At 37.6% G+C, this 20,186-nt stretch overlaps 2 protein-coding genes and 1 long non-coding RNA gene across 5 annotated transcripts; all 3 read right to left on the minus strand.

Moving 5' to 3' along the window:
* Positions 1-8,602: 8,602 nt before the first annotated feature.
* Positions 8,603-10,771, minus strand: LOC112193594. 2 transcript variants are annotated; one of them, XR_005808694.1, is made up of 3 exons: positions 9,725-10,771; positions 9,182-9,334; positions 8,603-9,068 (listed from the first exon to the last, which is right to left on the minus strand). It is a non-coding gene; the product is annotated as an uncharacterized LOC112193594 (long non-coding RNA). The 2 variants fall into 2 exon arrangements; XR_005808693.1 differs by having other exon boundaries at positions 9,721-10,771.
* An 890-nt stretch (positions 10,772-11,661) lies between these two features.
* Positions 11,662-14,549, minus strand: LOC112193583 (pyrroline-5-carboxylate reductase). Its single transcript, XM_024333776.2, has 7 exons — positions 14,259-14,549; positions 14,100-14,148; positions 13,930-14,021; positions 13,655-13,727; positions 12,928-13,048; positions 12,621-12,726; positions 11,662-12,142 (listed from the first exon to the last, which is right to left on the minus strand). Exons 1-7 carry the CDS (start codon positions 14,454-14,456, stop codon positions 11,954-11,956), a joined length of 828 nt encoding a protein of 275 aa, XP_024189544.1. The 5' UTR covers positions 14,457-14,549; the 3' UTR covers positions 11,662-11,953.
* Positions 14,550-15,052: 503 nt separating this feature from the next.
* On the minus strand, positions 15,053-20,186 carry LOC112193574 (ATP-dependent RNA helicase DBP3). 2 transcript variants are annotated; one of them, XM_024333765.2, is made up of 7 exons: positions 19,931-20,184; positions 18,968-19,600; positions 18,552-18,640; positions 17,843-17,942; positions 17,195-17,446; positions 15,698-15,849; positions 15,053-15,506 (listed from the first exon to the last, which is right to left on the minus strand). In XM_024333765.2, the coding sequence occupies exons 1-7, from the start codon at positions 20,087-20,089 to the stop codon at positions 15,209-15,211; spliced, it is 1,683 nt and encodes a 560-aa protein (XP_024189533.1). In that variant the 5' UTR covers positions 20,090-20,184; the 3' UTR covers positions 15,053-15,208. The 2 variants fall into 2 exon arrangements, with proteins under 2 accessions (XP_024189533.1, XP_040372959.1); XM_040517025.1 differs by having other exon boundaries at positions 15,364-15,523; positions 19,931-20,186.

Here is a 20,186-nt window from a genome sequence, read left to right on the forward strand (position 1 = left end):
GTCTTGCCCGTGGTGAACACTTAACTAATTTGGGAACGACATTTGTGTGGGTCAGAGAGATACCCAGTGTCAGTAAAACCTTCCAAAACACTAATATTGTTTTGGGATAGAGATAGAGGACGCATGCTAGTGTTGGCGGCGTTTCTGTTGTGTGAATCCATCATCTCTCAGCAGGGATAGAACAAGCCCATACCACCAGTCCAATAGTGTCACGTTGGCACAGAGCTATACTTAGCTAACAAGTTTACTACAAATGAGATGTGTAGTCTTGTGCATTGAACTAAGTACAATAATGCGCCTATTAAACTTAAGTATAGCACTTTTGCCTCTAGCACATTTTCATCATCATCGTTCGGATGAAGATGATCTTTTTTAGGATCAAGACTACGGATGATCGTTGGGTGCTTGAAAGCTTGACCTTGTCAAAATGCGTAAGCATCTATCAACATGATGCTCAAGTTCCAACCCAAGACATTATCATGTTTTCCCAAGATCTTTCATTTCAAACTCGGATTTCAAGTGTTCAGCGATTTCCCTTAACTCTTTAAGGGCTTCTAATGAAGATCATGTCCAACATGAACAGTGATAGAATCTGGAACTTATCATGAAAACACGCGGGCATATCCATTACGAGAGAATATGTCTCATCATAGTTGATTCCAGGGCGTTTTGTGAGAAGCCTTATGCCACAAGGTGAGATTACCATCTCCTTTTATCATCAAGCTTTGTAACGAAGACCCATTAGTCAACAGGTTTTATGTAGGAGGTGTTGACATAAGTAGCTCAAAAAAACCTTCATCTTCGTTAGATAATTCAACTTAACCTGGATCACATATTTCCATTTAGGCCAAGTTTCTCAACGTTGGTATTCATTCATCAACAGAGCGTGGTTCGATATCATTGGACTCAATAAACTCATACGCAATGAAATGAGCGACTACATCATCAATCATGATGGAGTTTTTATCCCACGTCTTATGTACACTAGTGTAATTTTCAGAGAGGTCTATATTCTTAGGAATAGGTTTTGACGTTGAGGTGTTCCCTAATGATAACCATAATCCAGAAGATTCTCATGAGACAAATTTTGAGCGTCGATGATCAAAGGATTGAGTTTTGCCAAAGTATCATTCGAACCCACGGGTCTCCCACGCATCTTAGCTGAGGTCATGGCCTGTAACGCCATGCCTACCTCCATGTAGGGTGGCGTTACGTCCTCTCGTAGGGACGTCCATCCTTGCAGGCATGTTTGCAACATATATGTGTGATGTTGTCACTTTAATTGGGATCGAGATAAGACATAGTGGGGACATACCATGATAATTTCTGTCATTCCTGTTGAACATGCGCTTTCTTATCTCTCCCTAACAACAAGAAGACTGTCCCATCAAAGTGACAATCTGCAAATCTAGTAGTAAGGAGATCGCCTAGTGAGGATTTTAGGTGGCAGATGATTTGTTGGATTCTCTAATCCAACTTAGTTTCCCATTCATCTGTAAGGACCTATCATGGAGCATTATGGCGGCGCAATTGGTACATAAATGGCACACTCAAATATACATAAGTATGAGATACTGGTACCCAGTCACTAGTTGTAAAGCATAGATTGTTTGAGTAGCAGTGGGTCGTAGATGAATTAGTATAGCTTCATGCGATATTGCATCACCTAAAGCGGATATAGGGAGATTGGTGCGCATTACCAATATCCGGGCTACCATCGTAGTCGTTTCCGCGAGACTATTTGGGTGTGTACATGGGAATATGATGTCCAACATCAGTCCCAGTGATGTGCAATAATCATCGAAAGTCTTCTTTGTAAACTCTCTAGCATTGTCAAGTCCAATTGACTGAATGGGATGATACGAGGAGTGAGCCTGTTATCATATGATATGTGTTAGGAGTGTAGTATAAGCAGCATTTATAGGTGGACAATAGCACAACACGTGATCAGCGTGTTTGCGTTTTAACCAACATCATGAAATATTTTAAATGTCCGCAAGTTGGTTGAATTAGTCTACAGAATTCCCTCGAATTCTATGTAAAAACAGAATGAGTATTTTTGTATCCTTTGCGCAGGACGGTCACAGTCATAATTTCCCTAAGGAACAGACTTCGCAAAATGAGCGAGGGGCCTTAGAAGTGACCAATAAAGATTTTGGTCGGGCCTGAGCTTTTGAAGCGCTATTTGAAGCAAAATTTGTGACTACATCACCCATCATGGCGTCATAACCATGGGAAATGACATCCATGGTGTCATGGCCATGGGTGGCGCCAGAGGCGGTGGCGACGGCGGTCACACTTAGTCCAGGAATCAATCTTTGATTCTTGCTTCATTTCGCTCTAAAAAATGGATGTCCGTGTGAAGTCTTTAGTAGATGGATCATCATATCATAACTAGGATGACCTATCCTATTGTGACAAAGCCAATATGTGTCATTGATTGAGGCGCTTTGAAAGCATCATTTGAATGGCTCTTAGTGTTGGTGGTGCCACCAACATGGCCAGAGGCGTTGCCTCCCTCTCTCTTTCCATGTTGAGCTCTTCGGTTCCGTGTTCTTCTATTTTGGTTGTTACCTTCCTCATTAGAGTGAGAATGTGGACCAAAACGTCTAGAAATATCCCTAGATTTAAGGTTTCGCTCTTGGCGCCCTCCCTTAGGAGAGCGACTATGTTTGGATTCTGGAATATGCTCTGTTCCCACCGGCCTCAAATTATAGTTCTTCACAAGGATGTTGTCATGTTTTTCAGCAACATTCATAGCTCCAATGAGCTCATGAAACCTTGTGATTCGTCCTGCAGTAACATCGATTCAATAGTTCTAAGAAACCATCAAAGCAGAGATGGGGAAGGTAGAGAGAGTCCTCTTAATCAGCATCTCATATGTGATATCTTTTCCACAAAATTCCATTAAGGATTTAATGCGAAGTGCTTCCGAGTTGTAGTCAAGAACAGTATTGAAATCACAGAAGTGGAGACTATGTCATCTCACCTCTAGGTCAGGAAGCAGAGAGTCACGGACGTTACCAAATCTTTCTTCGAGTGAGACCCACATCCTTCTAGGGTCTTCTTCATTTATATACTTGCACTGGAGCAAATCATCCATATGACGAGTCATTAAGATGATGGTTTTTGCCTTATTTGCCTCCAAAGCTGCTCTATTTGCTTCCAAAGCTTGAGCTTGCTCAATAGTTCGCACGTCTTGGCTAGGCTCAAGAATCATATCCAAGATTCCTTCGGCCTTGAGATGCTGGCAGACATCATGAACCCACTTGTGATATCTAGAGCCAGTTGTTCCCAATGTAGCAAAGTCCAATTTGATCAGGTTACTCATCCTGAAAAGAGAACAAGAAAAAGGGTTAGTTTCGGAGCGGAAAAACCTACCATGAAAACAATAGAAATTTCTGAGCGTAATCGCTCCCAAAAAAATCAATTCTAAGAGATATTGGATTAGATCGAAACAATAACGTAAGTAGTCGATGGTAAATTCTCTACAAACTCTAAGTTTGGAGATCTCAACAAGCTCCAAGATTGGAGATAGCACGAACCCCTATAGTTCGGCTTAATTAGGTATTCCCTATAAAGAAGAAAGGGGGGTAGAAGAAGGGAGGTTGCAAATCTCCGAGAAAAAGAAGAGAAATTGAATAAAAACTCAAAAATGGAAACTTTTAGTAAAAATACCTTGAAATAGGTCGCAGGAAAAATTGGCCAGAATTTGGTCGCCGGAGATGGCCGGAAAAAATTACTGGAGATGACCGGAAAAATTCTCCCGAAGTGGTCAAAAAAATTGGTTGCCGAAGTTTGAAAATCCTTCGACCAAAATGGGTTGCTTCCTTCTGCTCTTTTTTTTCCTTTGACTTCTTCTACCCATGTGGGCCTCTTCCTTCCATTTTTTTCTCTTTTTTTTCTTTTCTCTTCTGCCTTTGACCGAGACCGTCTTCTTCTATTTTTTTTTTCTTTCTTTTGACAGCGAGAGTTGCTGCTGCGTCTGGGAGATAGTAGCAAGCGCCTGAGCGGGTTGGCTTGGCTAGTGAGGCTTAGCAGGAGGCTGACTGGTTCAAGGATGTGCAGTCACTTCCATTGGCCGGTCCTGTAACTTTATGGCCGGTTTGGGAGTTATGATTCCGGTTCCTGGATCCTGGAGTCAGGGGCTGTGGTGACAAAATTTGATGGTAGAAGGCGATCTGGAAGGTTGCGAACCAGGAAGGAATCATTTTCTCTTCTTGGAGCTGGTTCAGTATTTTTCCGACCTGTTCCGGTGACTTCGCCGCCGGTTCTGGACTCTTGAGATTGAAGCTTCAAGGTGTGCGGCGGAGGTTGTTAGGGTTTGAAGGCTAAGAGATTAGGGTTTCGGGGTTAGGGATTCATGCTGATAACCTTAGTCGCCTCAATACTCTTTGAATGCCTTAACCAACTTGGGTGCATCTGCACTTGTGTTATGTTTGCATCATTCTAATATATGATTCCTAACGAATCTGGAAACTTAGATAAATGTCCAATGAATAATTAACTTACAACCAATCAAAAAAAAAAAAAAAATATATATATTCCTTAGTATTTACCAACAGTTCAAAAAGTTTAAAATTTTTACAACAACTTATCAAATTTTCACCTTTATAAATAGTTTAAAATTTAATTCACTTCTTGCACCGAATGAAACTATAAGTTTATTTCTTTACTTCTTTCTCCCATTACTTTCTTCTTCAATCCTTCTTATACTTCTTTTTAGTATTTGATGAACCAAAATTTAGTAAGCAATTACTTAATTTTAAGAGTTGTCAGCGATTCAGTATTTACTGTTTCATTTTAAATTATTACAACTCACTATATAACAATGTTTATTCAAATTTTTTTTTCATATATAGTAGATAATTGATAAAACAAACATTTCTAAAAGTTTCACTTAAAATTTTCATCATTTTTCTTGATTATTTACCGAAATCGATATAACCACGTTATTTCCATTGAAATTTCTGTTTTCGGGACCATCGATATTTGGTCAAAACTTAATATTTGAGTTATTGCTTTGAAGAATAATTTTTTTTTCTGTTGGTCCCATAGAGGTATTTCATTTCTATAATGCTTGTTTTTTTTTAGGAGTTTCTATCAGCTTGTTGAACTTAATAATTGAGTCATCTCTTTTGAGGAAAAAATAAAAAATAAAAAGAAAAAAAACAAGAGAGAGATCAGATGGTCCTCTTTCCAATCATTTTGTTGCAGACGAATTATTATTTTGAGTTGTGGCAGCAAAAAGTGGAGGAGATCGAAGTGTAAATATTTATGACAAGTGCGATAGCAATTGAGGGTTTAATTATTTTGCCTGTGTAAGCAAGGCTTGCTTAGAATGCATGCGTACACGCAGACAAGAACCATGAGTCAATGGCCTCTCGAATGGTATAGAAGCTCCACGTGTAAGAAAAAGTCATCTCTTTAATGGTTTGTTCTGGAATCTGGAGTATTTACTCCATCATTCTCAGTTTCAAGGATTGTCCCACTCCAAATTTTACCTAAAATAGGATTTTTTTTTTTTTAGTTCAAAGTTTCTTTTTTAGGAAAATTTTTGTGTGTATCAGCGGTATAAGTGAATCATCAGATTCAACAGATCTCAATTGTTAATATTTATAGATAATTTTTTGAATAACAAAAAATATAGTTAATGTTATCAAACCATCCATTCTTATTGGTGCAAGTGCACATCAATGCACTAAATATTTTTTTTTTTTTTTTGTGAAAAGTGAAGTTACACAAAATAACTCACCGTTAATATACAACAGAAAGAGTTACTATTTAAATAATCTTACTTACTCAAGTAATCGATCGATCGAGTAATAACATTTGACAAACAAGAAGATTAGCGTGGTACCCTATTATAATGAACTCACTTGTGACACTTTTACTATAAAAATAAAAAATAAAAAAAAATCTTGAAGTGAAAATGAGACCTCGATCGGTCTGCACATGATTTGATTCGGTTCGGTTTAGAGAGAGAGATTATTCAAAGCACCGCCGTGCATTTGCACCAACATAAATGAATGGTTAGATTGCATTAAATACACTTTTTGTTTATTAAAAATAAAGTTGATAATAAATATCAAGGGCTGAGATTATTTTATAAGAGTTGGGTCACTTACACCGTCGGTGCATAGAATAATTTCCAGAAGAAAAGTCAGGGTTGGAATAGGACGCACCTACATTGAAACCAAATATGGAATGATGTTGGTATAATCGAGAGTCGAGACCACTTCGCCAATGAACTAGATTTAGGGGGGAGAAAGAGAGAAGCCTCTCGCGTGGACGAGATAGGGCAGGTGAGAGCATGAGCTCTTCTAGGGTTTCAAATAGTTTTGAAACACAATCCTTAACTATCATTATGGCCTTTAATTAATTTTAATTAATTGGCTAGGTAAGAACTAAGTATGAAGGACTTCCACAAAAAAGACATTAATGTGACAAATCACATGGAAGAATGGACAGTTTAACTGTTGACATCAATTGGAGATGAATATATTGGTTTACAAAGAAAGAATATATTCATTTGAATCATTTCAAAATAAATATTGATTTTTTTTTCTCTTGGATGGCTAAATGTGATTGTCAGTTATATGCACCAAAAACATTAGGTGCATAATTGGCAAAAATCATATGCAATGAATGCATCCTTGTTTGGGTCAAACCTTGGAGCCTAAGCGTAGAAAGGTATAATAGCAAGATCGGGGAGTAGATTGTGCGTCAAATTCAGAAGAATAATGGTCTGTGGATTGTAACAAAGTTTAGAAGAATGGAATTGAAGTTGATTTAATCTAGGGTGTGGAAGTCATGGTTGATAGCACATCAGGCTTTCGTAATAACCACCCACCTCATACTGTTCACTAATCCATCTACTATTAATTGTAATCTTTTAGGAAAAACAAGGCTAAGAAGTAAGAAGTTTCATCAAAACAGTTTGTTTCAAGCAATATATATGAACTTTGGAAGCCCGTTCTATATTATAAAGGCGAAAAATGGTTAATGGTGACGGGACTTTTTTGTGAATGAAAAATTTCATAGAAATATTAATAGGAGGGTATCCAACACATAAGGCCTGCTCACCTAAAAGATAATTTTTAAGGGACTGTGAAAGACAAGTGAATCTGACGGCTGGAAATAAATGCACAGTTTTAAGTTATTATAATTTCTGCTTTTATATTTAATACATGTGGTTAAGATGTATTTGTCTCTCACAGTCCCTTAAAACTGTCCCTTAGGTGAGCAAATCTGTCCAACACATCTTAAACATCAATTAACTCGTTCAACACAATGATATTTTGTCAGGAGGCATCCGAGCAATACGGAATGACCTTGAGAGGCGAAACTTAGAGTTTCGTGTGGCTCAAGAAGGGAAGAAGGTGGGTTATGGGCCATGGGACTCTGTATGGCCGGGCTACAACCTTGTAGCCTGGCTGGCCTTACCCATTCTCTTTTCCTTTTCTTTTGGGCCTGATTTGGTTTGGGTTGGTGAAGAGTGGCAAGGCTTTCTGTTTTTGTTGCTTTGAATAGCTGAGTGCTGCTCGGCTTTTTCCTTATACTGCCCTTGATCGTTGCTGTTTGCTGATTGATGAGTGGTGATGTACACCATTGAAGATCTTAGGCGTCATCGCTTATCAAGTTGGTTGCTCTAATTTACGGTTGGATAGGGGTAGGGGTTTTTTATTTTTATTTTTGGCATTTTCTTTTTTTAGTTAGTTTTTTGGTTGCTCTGCTCATTGCAGGCTGATTTGTTCATCAAGATGTAATATGAGGGATAATCCCACCGAGAGAGGTCATCATTGCTATTATTAATGGAACCTGATTCTGTTTCCCTAAAAAAAAAAAAAAAATCTCGTTCAACACTTTATTTATCAAGTTTGTCAAATTCATAATAAATGGATAACTGTTTTTATCTTTACTCAAAAGCTTTTACTGGTTATAGCCCGTGGAAATAGCAGGTGAGAGGGGTATCAACCTTTCTATTTTAGCAAGTTCATGACAGATGTTAGAAACAATCGTATACGACACTTGAAGTTGATTAGAACGATTAATTTAATGACCTTTAAAGGAAGACATCCATCCATCTAAATCACTGAGAATATACATAATCACAGGACGGATGAAACGAGCTATTACCTAAATAACTTCAACTTTGTTAATAGTAGAGACAGTGTACTAACAGAGTCCGACAATAATCAACAACAAAACAAAGTACTTTTTGTTTGCACAGTCCAACAAAAATCAACATAAAGTACTCAGATCTTGTTCAATTCCACAAGAAACTACTAAAGACTCCACAACAAGTCAGTTGGTATCGCACATTTGATGACAACTCCACAATCTAAGTATGGAGATTAGGCTAATAACTTCGATTCTGCAGATGAAAACTACTTTAGGCTATAGGAATGAGTAACATAAGCTAGGGGACATGGAGATTTTTCTTTTTATTCAAAACTAGGTGCATGCAGTACATAATCAAGCCTGGAAACGAGTTTAGGCTGCCTTTATGTGTTCTAGTAAATACAGTATAGCTAAACAATCATTTTTGGTGGTAATCAAAAGAGCAATGAAATTTACTTTCTGAACCATCTGAATTCTTTTCAAGTATTAATAAAAATAATAACGTATAAAAAATCTTACAACAATTTAAAATGGTATTAAGTTGAAAAAGAGTTGCATATTAACCTTATCGAGAAAATTGGCAAGTCAAAAATGAGAAAAGTACTTCAATGTTACAACATGGCTGATGAAACAGACATTTCTTGTAGTGCTTCAGGCACTTACTGCCCACATTGCTCAAGGATCTTGATGAATGCTCCAGCAAGTTTTGCGTCTTCTGTGGTAAAAATCTATGCAGCACACCATTCACAGTGTAACAGGACATGTTTGTGAGGATTTGAACATGACCATCAACGGAGAGAATCACGTTCATATTCACCCAACTCGCTGGTATTTTGGTCTGCATCAATCATGGTGACTGCAGGCTTCATCTTGACCTTCAACTCCATACTATGCAGAAGGAGAAACAATGAGTCATTTCGCATAACAACTTAACAAGTACGAGCCTGTAAAGAGCAATCAATCTATCAGTCAACTACTTTTTCAATTTCGCCAACTATAAAGATGATAATGACTAGACAAAAGACTTGATTACCAAAAATAAAGAGCATGAACTTACCTGTTCCCAACTTCTGAACAGGCCAATTCAAATAAGATAGAATAAAACCCTTGAGTTTTAGTGCAGCAACTAGTTTATGATTCTTGCTGTTTTTCCCTACTACATATAGCACCTTTGAAGCCTGACAAAAGGATGAACCAGAATTTGGACTGCCTGCAAACGTATTTAAGCCATTATTGCTGAAAGTTAGTACATATTCCACAGGAATATAATTGCACTAACAGAAATAAACAACAAAAAAATATTTTAAAAAAAATGGTACGGGGAGAGGGACTTGAACTCAGCATTGGACGTCAAATAAACAGGGTAATGCTCCACACATGAATATTGAACTACAATATGACAAAAACTCAAGTGAAGAAATAACAGTACATGTTCAGCTTCATATCTGCCTAATGAGAGCTGAAGCTGGCAACCAGAAAAACCAAAAGAAGATAGAAACCATTTTAGGAAGAACCAAACTTAATTTTTGTACTTGTGTGTGTGTGTGTGTGTGTGTGTGTATCACTCTATTTTTAGCTGTTTCTTCAAGTACTCACATACAGCATCACGGGCAGTGGATGGAGAACTGATTGTGTACCAAGTCTGGATGCTGATTAACCCCAGAGCTGCTAGAACACCAAAGAAAGGTCTGCTATGATGAAGAAGCAACAAGGTCCTACACCGACAAGACCCTCACACACTTGTTATTCTTAGATGGATGTTCAACCGTACAGTTTCATATGCTCCTTAATAAATAATAAGTTAGCAAGTTTCAAGATCAAGAGAGATTAGGTGGCTTTTGCAGAACATGATTTGTTCTTGCTAGAAAACCAACTCACTTACCAAGTCCTCAAGCAATTGATGAGCTTAAGTGACAAAGAGGGCTTGAAGAACGCAATTGATAATTTTCTTACAAGGAACATCTCAAAAAAAACAAATACTGTTCCGTAAATGCCATCTGATCTCATTTCAATTTGAAACTTGCTAACTTATTATTCATGAGGGAGTGTATGAACTGTAAGGTTGAACATCCATCTAAGAATAACAAGTGTGAGGGCCTTGTCGGTGTAGGACCTTGTTGCTTCCTCATCATAGCAGCCCTTTAGTGTTTTGATGTTGTCCTCAATGATCTTGTGCAAACTTAGCTTGACGGCCACTGTCTTCGATAAATTTTGTTGCCAGTGCAAGCTTGAACTTCTTTGCCAGCTGACACCTTGCTTTATCATGATGGAAAGGACCAATTGCTACTGCCCTTGCCTCATAGTATTTCTCGAACTTTGGGCAATCTCGGAGCATGTCAGAAACCCTTTGGATCTTTGGTTTAGAGCTTTGAAACTGAGCTAGCCTCACTTCTGCTTCCTTTTATGTTTTTGAACAACTCGTCCTTAGATAACTCGTCATGGATTGTGATGCTCCGTTTTGGAGTTCATTCATGGAAGCCGTGTCTTCGTTTCGTACCATTTTCAAAATAAGGCAACTCTGGCTTTTTGAGTACTGGTTCTAGTGTTTGTTTTTTACTGTACTTACACATGCCAAAAAACTTGTGGATGAAAAAAACATATAGGGGTTGCTTAGCATATGAAGCTTGGTATCATAAGTAGACGATATTATGAAGAAAACTGTGGCTCTGTACAACTTTAAGGCAAGAAGTTGTACAGGTTTCGTGCCATTTTCCAAGTGCCGGTCTAAATAAGGCAACTCTGGCTCTAGTGTTTGCTTTTATAGTAAGAACCTACATGCCACAGAAACTTGTAGATTAAGAAAACATATATCCACAGCACATTGCTTAGGAGTTAGGACCTGCATAAGAAGCTTGGTATCAGCTCTCTTTCTTTTTCTCTTTCTGTTGCCATCCTCCCCATCTTTATTTATTTATCTTTTTTTTTTCCTTTTCCCCAAATCATTTATAATATTAAAGCAAGGCTTTGCCACTATTGTAACGACCAGACATTGGTGGGTAACAAAGCAAAGGGCTTGACATGGTATTTTGGTGTACACAATCTCACATGCTCTGTCTAAACAGAGCCCCAATGATTCCATCTCACGACTTTAGTCAGTATGGCCATCATTTTTGGGTTTGGTCCAAGGGCTGAGATATTTTTAAGGGCAATAGGGTTTAGGGTCTGTATCCTTTTTTAGCTCTATGAGGCTTCACATCCCATCCCATGACCAATTTCCACCTAGGGGCAAAGCATTTCCAAGTATAGGGTTTTCATAAAAAATTAGAGCTAACTAGAGCAAACCAAAAGTTCGAGATCACCTGTTAGACTACCATGACTTGTATTTGACGCAAGATAAAATCTGAAAACTATGGTAAATGAACATAAACAAGATGAATATTTTATTCTAAATAAATAAATGTTGCCACAATAAGCATCATATATACCTACAATCCATCCTTGAAAGTGTTTCAAAATTCAATCAATCTTGCACTTCAACTGACTGTCCAAACGGACAACAAAGAAGAAGAATCTTCAAAATCTGAAAACTATGGTAAATGAACAAAAACAAGATGATTATTTTATTCTAAATAAATAAATGTTGCCACAATAAGCATCATATATACCTACAATCCATCCTTGAAAGTGTTTCAAAATTCAATCAATCTTGCACTTCAACTGACTGTCCAAACGGACAACAAAGAAGAAGAATCTTCAATTGTCTCTGAACCAACTTTTGACAAGGGCCGAAAGCTGACCTAACATATTCCTAACTAGTTAAGGGGACCAAAAAAAGTGAACTCATTGCTTTGCCAGTAATATGCGTTGATAGAAGAAAATATCGATATGACTAGTTCTGTGAAAGCTCTCGGCTGCGCCTGGCAGCAGCAACAACTGCATTCATCAATATTCCACGAAATCCACCCTTCTCCAGTTCATGAATGCCAGCAATGGTAGTTCCACCAGGTGATGTTACATCATCTTTTAGCTGACCTGGATGCTTCCCAGAGCTAGTAGCCATAGATGCTGCTCCTAATACCTAAAAGAAAAAAAAAGAAAAAAAAAATAAAGACAAATTAAACAATCAGATTTCCTCATAACAAAGAATTCAAGAAGAATAGATGGAAATTGCATAATGAGGAATGCCTGAAGAAAATTGCAATGAAGTTTAAGTGGACATTATTACTATAGAATCTTAACGTCCAAATATTGTTAAAACATCTAGAAAAGAAATGAAAATTTTAGAATTATATTTCAGATTTTAAAGCCACAGAATATTCATAAAGAGTTTGAGATTTAAAAACTATTTCAATTCTTCATTTACTTTGTGTGCAGGTAATAGGGTTTAACTTCTTAAAGTATAGAGATTATCAATTTGGATATATTACATGCAATATGTCCCTTTTGTGCAACTGCATTGTCAAAATTTTGAGAAATATAACAGGCACATGTCACACACACACATACACACAAGGGTGTGATATCACGCAACTGCTTTAGCATGTCATTTGACTTACAGTTTGAGATGCTAGACCCAATGCAAGTTCACGTGGTAGACCTGCAGCAACCCCTCCATCTGCCAAAGCCTCTATAGCCAAATATATATATGCAGGACCACTGCCACTGTAATTTTCCAAGACATATTAATCAACACTTGAAAACTCAAAAAGCTTGAATGAGAAACATATCATTCTCAGCAAGATGCAGGGAAAGAGGAACACGGAATTATCATTTCACTTATTTTTGAAGTTGTGTAGTTGCAATAAGAGAGAAAGTAAAGATACTGTACAGTATGAGTTTATTTCATGTCTTGAAGTTACATACCTTAGGCCAGTAATTGCATCAAAGAACTTTTCATCGGCTTTCCATATCTTGCCTACTGATCCAAATAATTCAGCTATCAAGTCTCCATCTTGTTCTGTTGCAGCTCCTCCCAAGCTCAAAACTGTTTGAACATAGGATTAATAACTTCACCATATTCATTCCCACTTATACAAACTTTCAACACCAAATTAAAAATAAAATGAAAGGGCAAACCAAATTAGAAGAATGAGAGGCAAGAGTTTGAAACCATAACCATGAAGTTTATGACAAAATAAAACGGATAATTTTCTCCAATATCATATTATAAACTTGTCATCCAACCAAATGCAGTAAGACAATCTGCAGTTTAAAAATCTTCTCGCCACTGTCACATGTCATACCACCATGTTTTAGGGTGGATACTCTCTTATTGCGGGCTTTTTGTTTAACATATAATGAGAAAGGTTCAGTACGTTAAAGTCTGCTACTTATCCTCATAAATGAACATATTAACTATACAAATAAGAGATTGGTTCTCCAAAGTACAACGTGTTCAGCCCTACACATATCCTTTGCTGGAAGCTAATGAATTTGGAACACCATCCGTTTACTACTCATAGCTTACAAATAAATAATATAATTTTACACAATTTTGTTTTGATTGAGCACCTAAGCCTCAGATTTAAAAATAAAATGATAAAAGTTTGAAAGAAAAAAGAAAGCATCATTAAAAAGATAGTTGAAGTACCTGATGCTGCAACACCAACAGCAGAAGGAGTATTGGGCATTACCCTGATAAATCGGCTGTGACCGGCCCAATCCTGAGGAAGATGGAACAAATTGGTTAGGCAAAATACTACAAGCCTGAAAGCTAAAGACTTGAATTTCATACATTTGTAAGAAAGATTGTGAGCTCAAAGTCATATGTGAAACTTAAAAAAATAGAATTAAACCCATGAACCACGAGACATAATGGAGATTGAACGCAGATGAGAGTAATAGGATGGTGAAAGTGAGAGAGACCTGGAGATCTTTCAATTTGACTCCAGCCGCAATTGAAACAAGCAGCTTCTTTGTGGAAAGCAATGGCCTCAGTTGCAAGACTACATCTTTAACTGCATCAACAACCATTCTATTCAATTTTTACTAAACAAAAACAAACACCCAGAATCAAGAAACGTTTGTTTACATACCAACTTGAGGTTTGACAGAGAAAATGAGGACATCACTCGCTTCAACCACCTGTTATCATCATACATATACACATGTTTTAACAACACAAGTCAGAAAAGAAGAAAGACAGATGCAGATTACAGACATGATGATGATGATGAGAGGAGAAGGGGCCAAACGTCGTCGTTGCCGGGGAGGAGGTGGACGCCGAAGGACTCAAAGGCTTGGCGTCGAAGGGCGCTGGAGTGGGAGGTAGTGATGCGATTTGGGGGGAGAATGCCTGATCGGACGACTCCTCTGGCGATGCTCTCCGCCATTTTACCTGCTCCGATGAAGCCAAGCTTGTACGTCTCCGTCGGGATGGGTAGCGCCTCCATGGTCGGAATATCAGCTACTTTGTTTTGAAAACCCTTTATGCGTCGCTTTGTTTTTGTATTTGTATTTGGGTATTTGGTTTTAGGAAAAGAAAGATATTTTTATGGTGTGGCGAGTCGAGTGTTGCAACTTGTACGGTGTTTCAGGATATCTTTCGTGATCAGCCACGTAACTCAAAAGTAGCTCAATGATTGTGGAGTTGTCCGCACAAAAAATTGTGGAGTTATATTCAGTGCACCGATGTGCAACATCAACAGAAACAGAGGTGTTGAATGACGTTAAGTAAATTTTTTATTACTAAAAAATAAAATTGTCTACAAATACCAATGACTAAGATCTATTGAATTTGATGATTCACTTGCACTGACGGTGTATAAAATAATTTTCCGTCGGTGGATAAAAGTTTTCAGGCAATAGGAATGAATAACATCAGCTAGAGGACATGGAGATTGGTGCACGTTATACATGATCAAGCTTAGAGACGTGTTTAGTCTGCCTTTGTTTTTTGGCTAAACTGCATTTGGTAGAACAGACAATCATTTTTTGTGGTAATCATAAGAGGAATAAATTTTTTACCAAACAAAAGAGCAATGAAATTTACTTTATGAACCATCTGAATTCTTTTCAAATATTCATAAAAATGATAACGTATACAAAATCTTACAACATTCGAAAATGGTAATAAGATGAGACGGTTGTACATTAACCTCATTGAGAAAATTGGCATGTCAAAAATGAGAAAACTACTTCAATGTTACAATATGGCTGATGAAACAGACATTTTTCGTAGCGCTTCAGGCACCGACTGCCCACATTGCTCAAGGATCTTGATCAATGGTCCGGCAAGTTTTGCATCTTCTGTGGTAAAAAAGGTATGCAATACACCATTCACAGTGTAACGGGCCATGTTTGTGAGGATTCGAACATAACTTTCAATGGATAGAGTACAATCGTATATAACTACACATTCATATTCACCCAACTCGCTGGTATGAATTTGATCTGCATCAATCATGGACACTGCAGGCTTCATCTTGCCCTTCAACTCCATACTATAGATAAAGAGAAACTGTGAGTCATTTGCGCGTAACAAGTATGAGCATGTAAAGAGCACCAATCAGTCCTCTACTTTGTCAGGAATCCAATGAACTTGATAATAACCAAGCCAATTTGGCAAAAAGAAACAAGATGATAATGACTAGACAAAAGACTTGATAACGAAAAATAAAGAGCATGAACTTACCTGTTCCCAACTTCTGAACAGGCCGAGACAAATGAGATGGAATGACCCTTGAGTTTTAGCGCAGCAACTAGTTTATGATTCTGGCTATCTTTCCCTACTACATATAGCACCTTTGAAGCCTGAGCAAAAGGTTGACCCAGAATTTGGACTGCCTGCAAAAGTATTTAAGCCAGTATTACTGAAAGTGTACATATTCCACAACATAGCTGGACTGACAGAAATCAACAACAAAAATCTTTAGAAAATGGTTACAAAAGGAATCAAAGGGGAGAGGGATTTGAACTCGGCGTTGGACGTCAGGTAAATAGGGTAATGCTGCACTAGAGCTACATGCACCCACCAGAATAGAAATTCTTTATTCTGCAACAACCTCTATGAATAACTTTCACCACTATATCTCAGCTTTCTCTCTCTCCCCATAACAAACAGATGCGACAACAGTGTGTCCAGAATATGAGAATAATATGTGAGTGGACCCCCCTGGGGGGGGTGTTGGATTTGGCTACGCACCCCCTATTTTGCAAACCGCAACCCATACGTCACTTTATAATTCATATTTCTGAAACCATTCTGTTGTCCTTTCTCATCTTCTTCTTTTGTCTTCTCATTTTCCGTGCTCTTCTACTGGGTTAACATGTCTGCCATCTATTGTAAGTAATGGCATTCAAGAAAGTCCAACAGCAAAAGAGATACATTCAATAAATATCCCATCAGCCAAACAAATGGCTATTATGGCTCAATTGACCTCATAATCAAATGAAACTTAATCCCCTCCACATATCCACCAGCACATATCAGTCTCGGATACTGTGATTTGGAGACATCATACCCCTAAATCTTATCCACCTCTTCTCTCTAACAGTCTAACTTGAGGAAGACCAATGAACACTTCCCGCATATACTTCTAAATTTCTATTCAAATTTGATACTTGGGTTTCTTGTGACCTTAAAGGATAAAGTATTCTTCCTCTCTGAAGCTGGCTGCATAGGGCAAAAAATTGATTAACCCTTTTCTTCCTTCTATACTCTCCACAGACACTTCCAAGATCATATTCCGTATTGAAGCTTGAAGAATTCTGATAGTGGGGTTCATATCTGATCAGGGAAGACAATTTCTGTTCAGAGGGGACTAGTTCTATAGAGAGCAATCAGAGAGAGGTGTTTGGGTAATTGTCAAGAGCAGGGGGTGTAAACTCAAACCCCTAACAATTTTACTTTGTATATAAATAATTTTTATATTCTGTAAAACTAATGTTTCACTTCTTAGGATAAGAGTAGGCATATACTCTGAGATCACTTTTAGCTTTCACCTCTGAAAATTTAACCTCCTCTGATTCCCTCTGAGAAATAATCTGTTTTCTTTTTCATACAAAAAATCATTTCTATAAAAAAAAAAAAAGCAGTTTATAGTGGCAACATGAACAAAATAGAAGGAGCTTTCCAGAATTACCGTTGATTGCAACTCATACAGAAAGTAGGTGTTTGAGAAATACATACCTTTGATAGTTTTTCTTTCAGTGAAGACATGTTTACTGACTGAATGATGCATGCACTTTGACTGGTGACGGAATCATTCAGAGATAATCTATGGACTGATCCCATCAGAAGAGTTTGCACCACTGGTACACAGGCACGTCTAAAACAATCGTCAAAAACAACTGCACGGGTTGTTCTGGATATATAATTTCGGATGGAATTTACTTTATCAAGATAACCATGTTTATGAAAAGACTCCAGTCCATCAACGATCTGTTCAAGCAACAAATTGACAAAATTGAAGTTGTGATAAGATAAACAAATACATCAAAAATAAATTTCATACTGTATGCCCATGATGACAACACTTGAATAGACACTGATGAACACCTGATGGTGAAAACACCCTATAATCCTATATACATATCACTAATGAAACATTCAGCTAAACGTGTCACATGTCAGCTTAGACAACAAGTTACAAACAGCAAAAAAGATTAAAAAAATAATAATAAAAGAAAATCAGAAAAGTGATCTATAGGAACCATATAAAACTAGGGTGAAATTATGCCTATTGTAAGTCATCACCTGAGTTATAGGAAAACTGAAAAGTTAGGATAATATAAATGTGCAGTTGATATTGTATAATAAATGCAATCGATACATTACCAGCCAAGAAATCCCTGATAGATCAATGGCCTTCAAGGAAAGAAGCTCCAAGAGTCTCTCAGGTGTTGAGATCATAAACTCAGGCTCCGAACTCTTCAGACTATTTACAAAACAAAATTTTAATCAGAAAACAGATTAAAGTGAAGTGAAAAACAGTATACCAGAGCATATGACTGTAATGCATAGAGAAAGATGACACTCTGTGCAAGCAAGTACATGAAAATGCATTCCAGTGCGCACAGAGAGAGAGAGAGAGAGAGAGAGAGCCAAGCGTAAATATGTTGTGAATAAGAATACTTGAGTAATGAACTATGTTACCAACTACCATTGAAGTGATTATGAAATACAGATGAACAGACTTCTATTAATAGCGGCAATTTCATTTCACCACAATGTAATAAATATAATAGAATCGGAAAGTAACACACAATCAGACATATAGGGTGCACTTAACATCTAGTTAAAACAAAATGTGAGCCGCCTCTAAAGGGCCATGAATAATTGGGCCCTCAAACACATACAATTTTGCAAGGCTTCATTATAGTCATACACTCTGTCCTTGAGTGTATTAACTCCAGAAAGTAACTATCGACTTAAGATAATAAGAAGGAAGACAAACTTCTATAAAATGTGAATCACCAAACAAAATATATCACCAAAATGATTTAGCAGTGGGTGCCTATTTTAATATATCAGAGTTGAGCTTTACCCTTGAATCTGGTGATCTAAGGAAGCACCAGGGTGTATACTCACTGTATGTATTCCAAGAACCTTCAAAGGTTTGCACACTGAACGCACCTGATGACCATAACCAAGGGAAAAAAAAAAGTAATCAAACAATCGAATAAATGAGGATTAAGACATGAATTTTTTTTCCTTGTTTCGATGGATTAGAGCACCACAAAGGTATGTGAACCAATGCAAATGGCATCAAGTATTACAGGCTATGTCTAAATTTCAGGGGGTCACTTTTATGGAGGCAATACTGAAAGTAAAGGTGTTGTGCCACTGAAAGTAAGCTTTGCAGTATTCAATTAATAATTGCCTAAGGAATTAAGAAAAGATGTTCAATTGAAGCAAAAGAATAGAGATTGATGATTGCTAAGCTTCTAGATTGATACACACCTTGGCAGCTTTCTCCTGAGATGCAACAAGGAACAAAAGAAATGGACTGGCAGCTGATGGACCTTCTTCATCCTTTCTAGAAATTGAATCAGCAGCACTGGAAACAATCCAAGCAATTTGCTCTATTGTCGAAGAAGTTCCACTTGTCTCTAATACATCCTTTCCAGCTGAATAACATTTCCAAAACTCAACTCCCCAGGTACTAACAAATAATGGCTTGTCCTCCTCATTACTGTAGGTACCATCACAACGCAGTGAATTCTCAATTTCATTCAAACACCGAATCAGATACTTGGACGGACAATCTGAGTTTTCGCAGGCCTCTTCCTGTTTCCCACTCAGCTGAGTCTTTGTCCTTACCGAGTCAATTCTGCTTCTCTGCACCGCGCTATCAATAGACGTGAATGGGAGTGATTTCTTCTGCTCATTCTTCAAACTCGTGACCTTCATATTCTTCAGCCCGGGATTCTTTGCCTTTTCATTCTTTCTAATGATTTCTTTACATTTTTCCCTGAGAAACTCACTCTCATCCCTATGTGGAAGCATGACTTTCTTGGTTTCTTTCTCAAAATCCTTTCTACCATTCCTGTCATTGAAGGGATCCTCTAGCGTAGGAAGGCTAAAGCACATACCCTGTAATTTCACAATAGAATATACGTCGTAAATTATCAATGATTTTACTGAAACAATGTCCATTCTTCACCTATACTAACAAACTAATCAAAGCAACAGTAAAACTAAATCATAGCAGAAGATAACAAATACAAATAAGAAGCTCAGGTGCCTGATTCTACAAACAAATTCAACAAAACCCAAAACAAATTAATATGCTCTATGCTTAATTTTCCACCAAAAACATACTTTATTTATTTATTTATTTTTTTTGCCATAAGCCCTTAACATAGAATCAAGTTGGAAAACGAATAAGAAGAATAGGTAAACGACGTCGGATTGAAGTAGTACCTGGCATTTGCGGCGTTTGCCTGACTGGCGGCGCTTTTTGGCTGCGATAATGGAGGCGACGCGAGCGGTAACGGAGGAGGAAGAACGGTCATCCTTGCGTAGCTTTTTCCTGTTGGCCTTGTTTAGCTTCTTCCTCACTGCGTCGTCACCTTTCGCCATTGAAACGCGCGCAGACTCGGCTTCTTCTTCTTCTTCTTCACTGCTTGGGAGAGGTCGGCGGTTTATAGTTTGTGCTTTCAGAGGCGAGGGTAGTTTG

This window comes from Rosa chinensis, chromosome 1 (assembly GCF_002994745.2).
Source record: "Rosa chinensis cultivar Old Blush chromosome 1, RchiOBHm-V2, whole genome shotgun sequence".
Lineage (NCBI taxonomy): Eukaryota > Viridiplantae > Streptophyta > Magnoliopsida > Rosales > Rosaceae > Rosa > Rosa chinensis.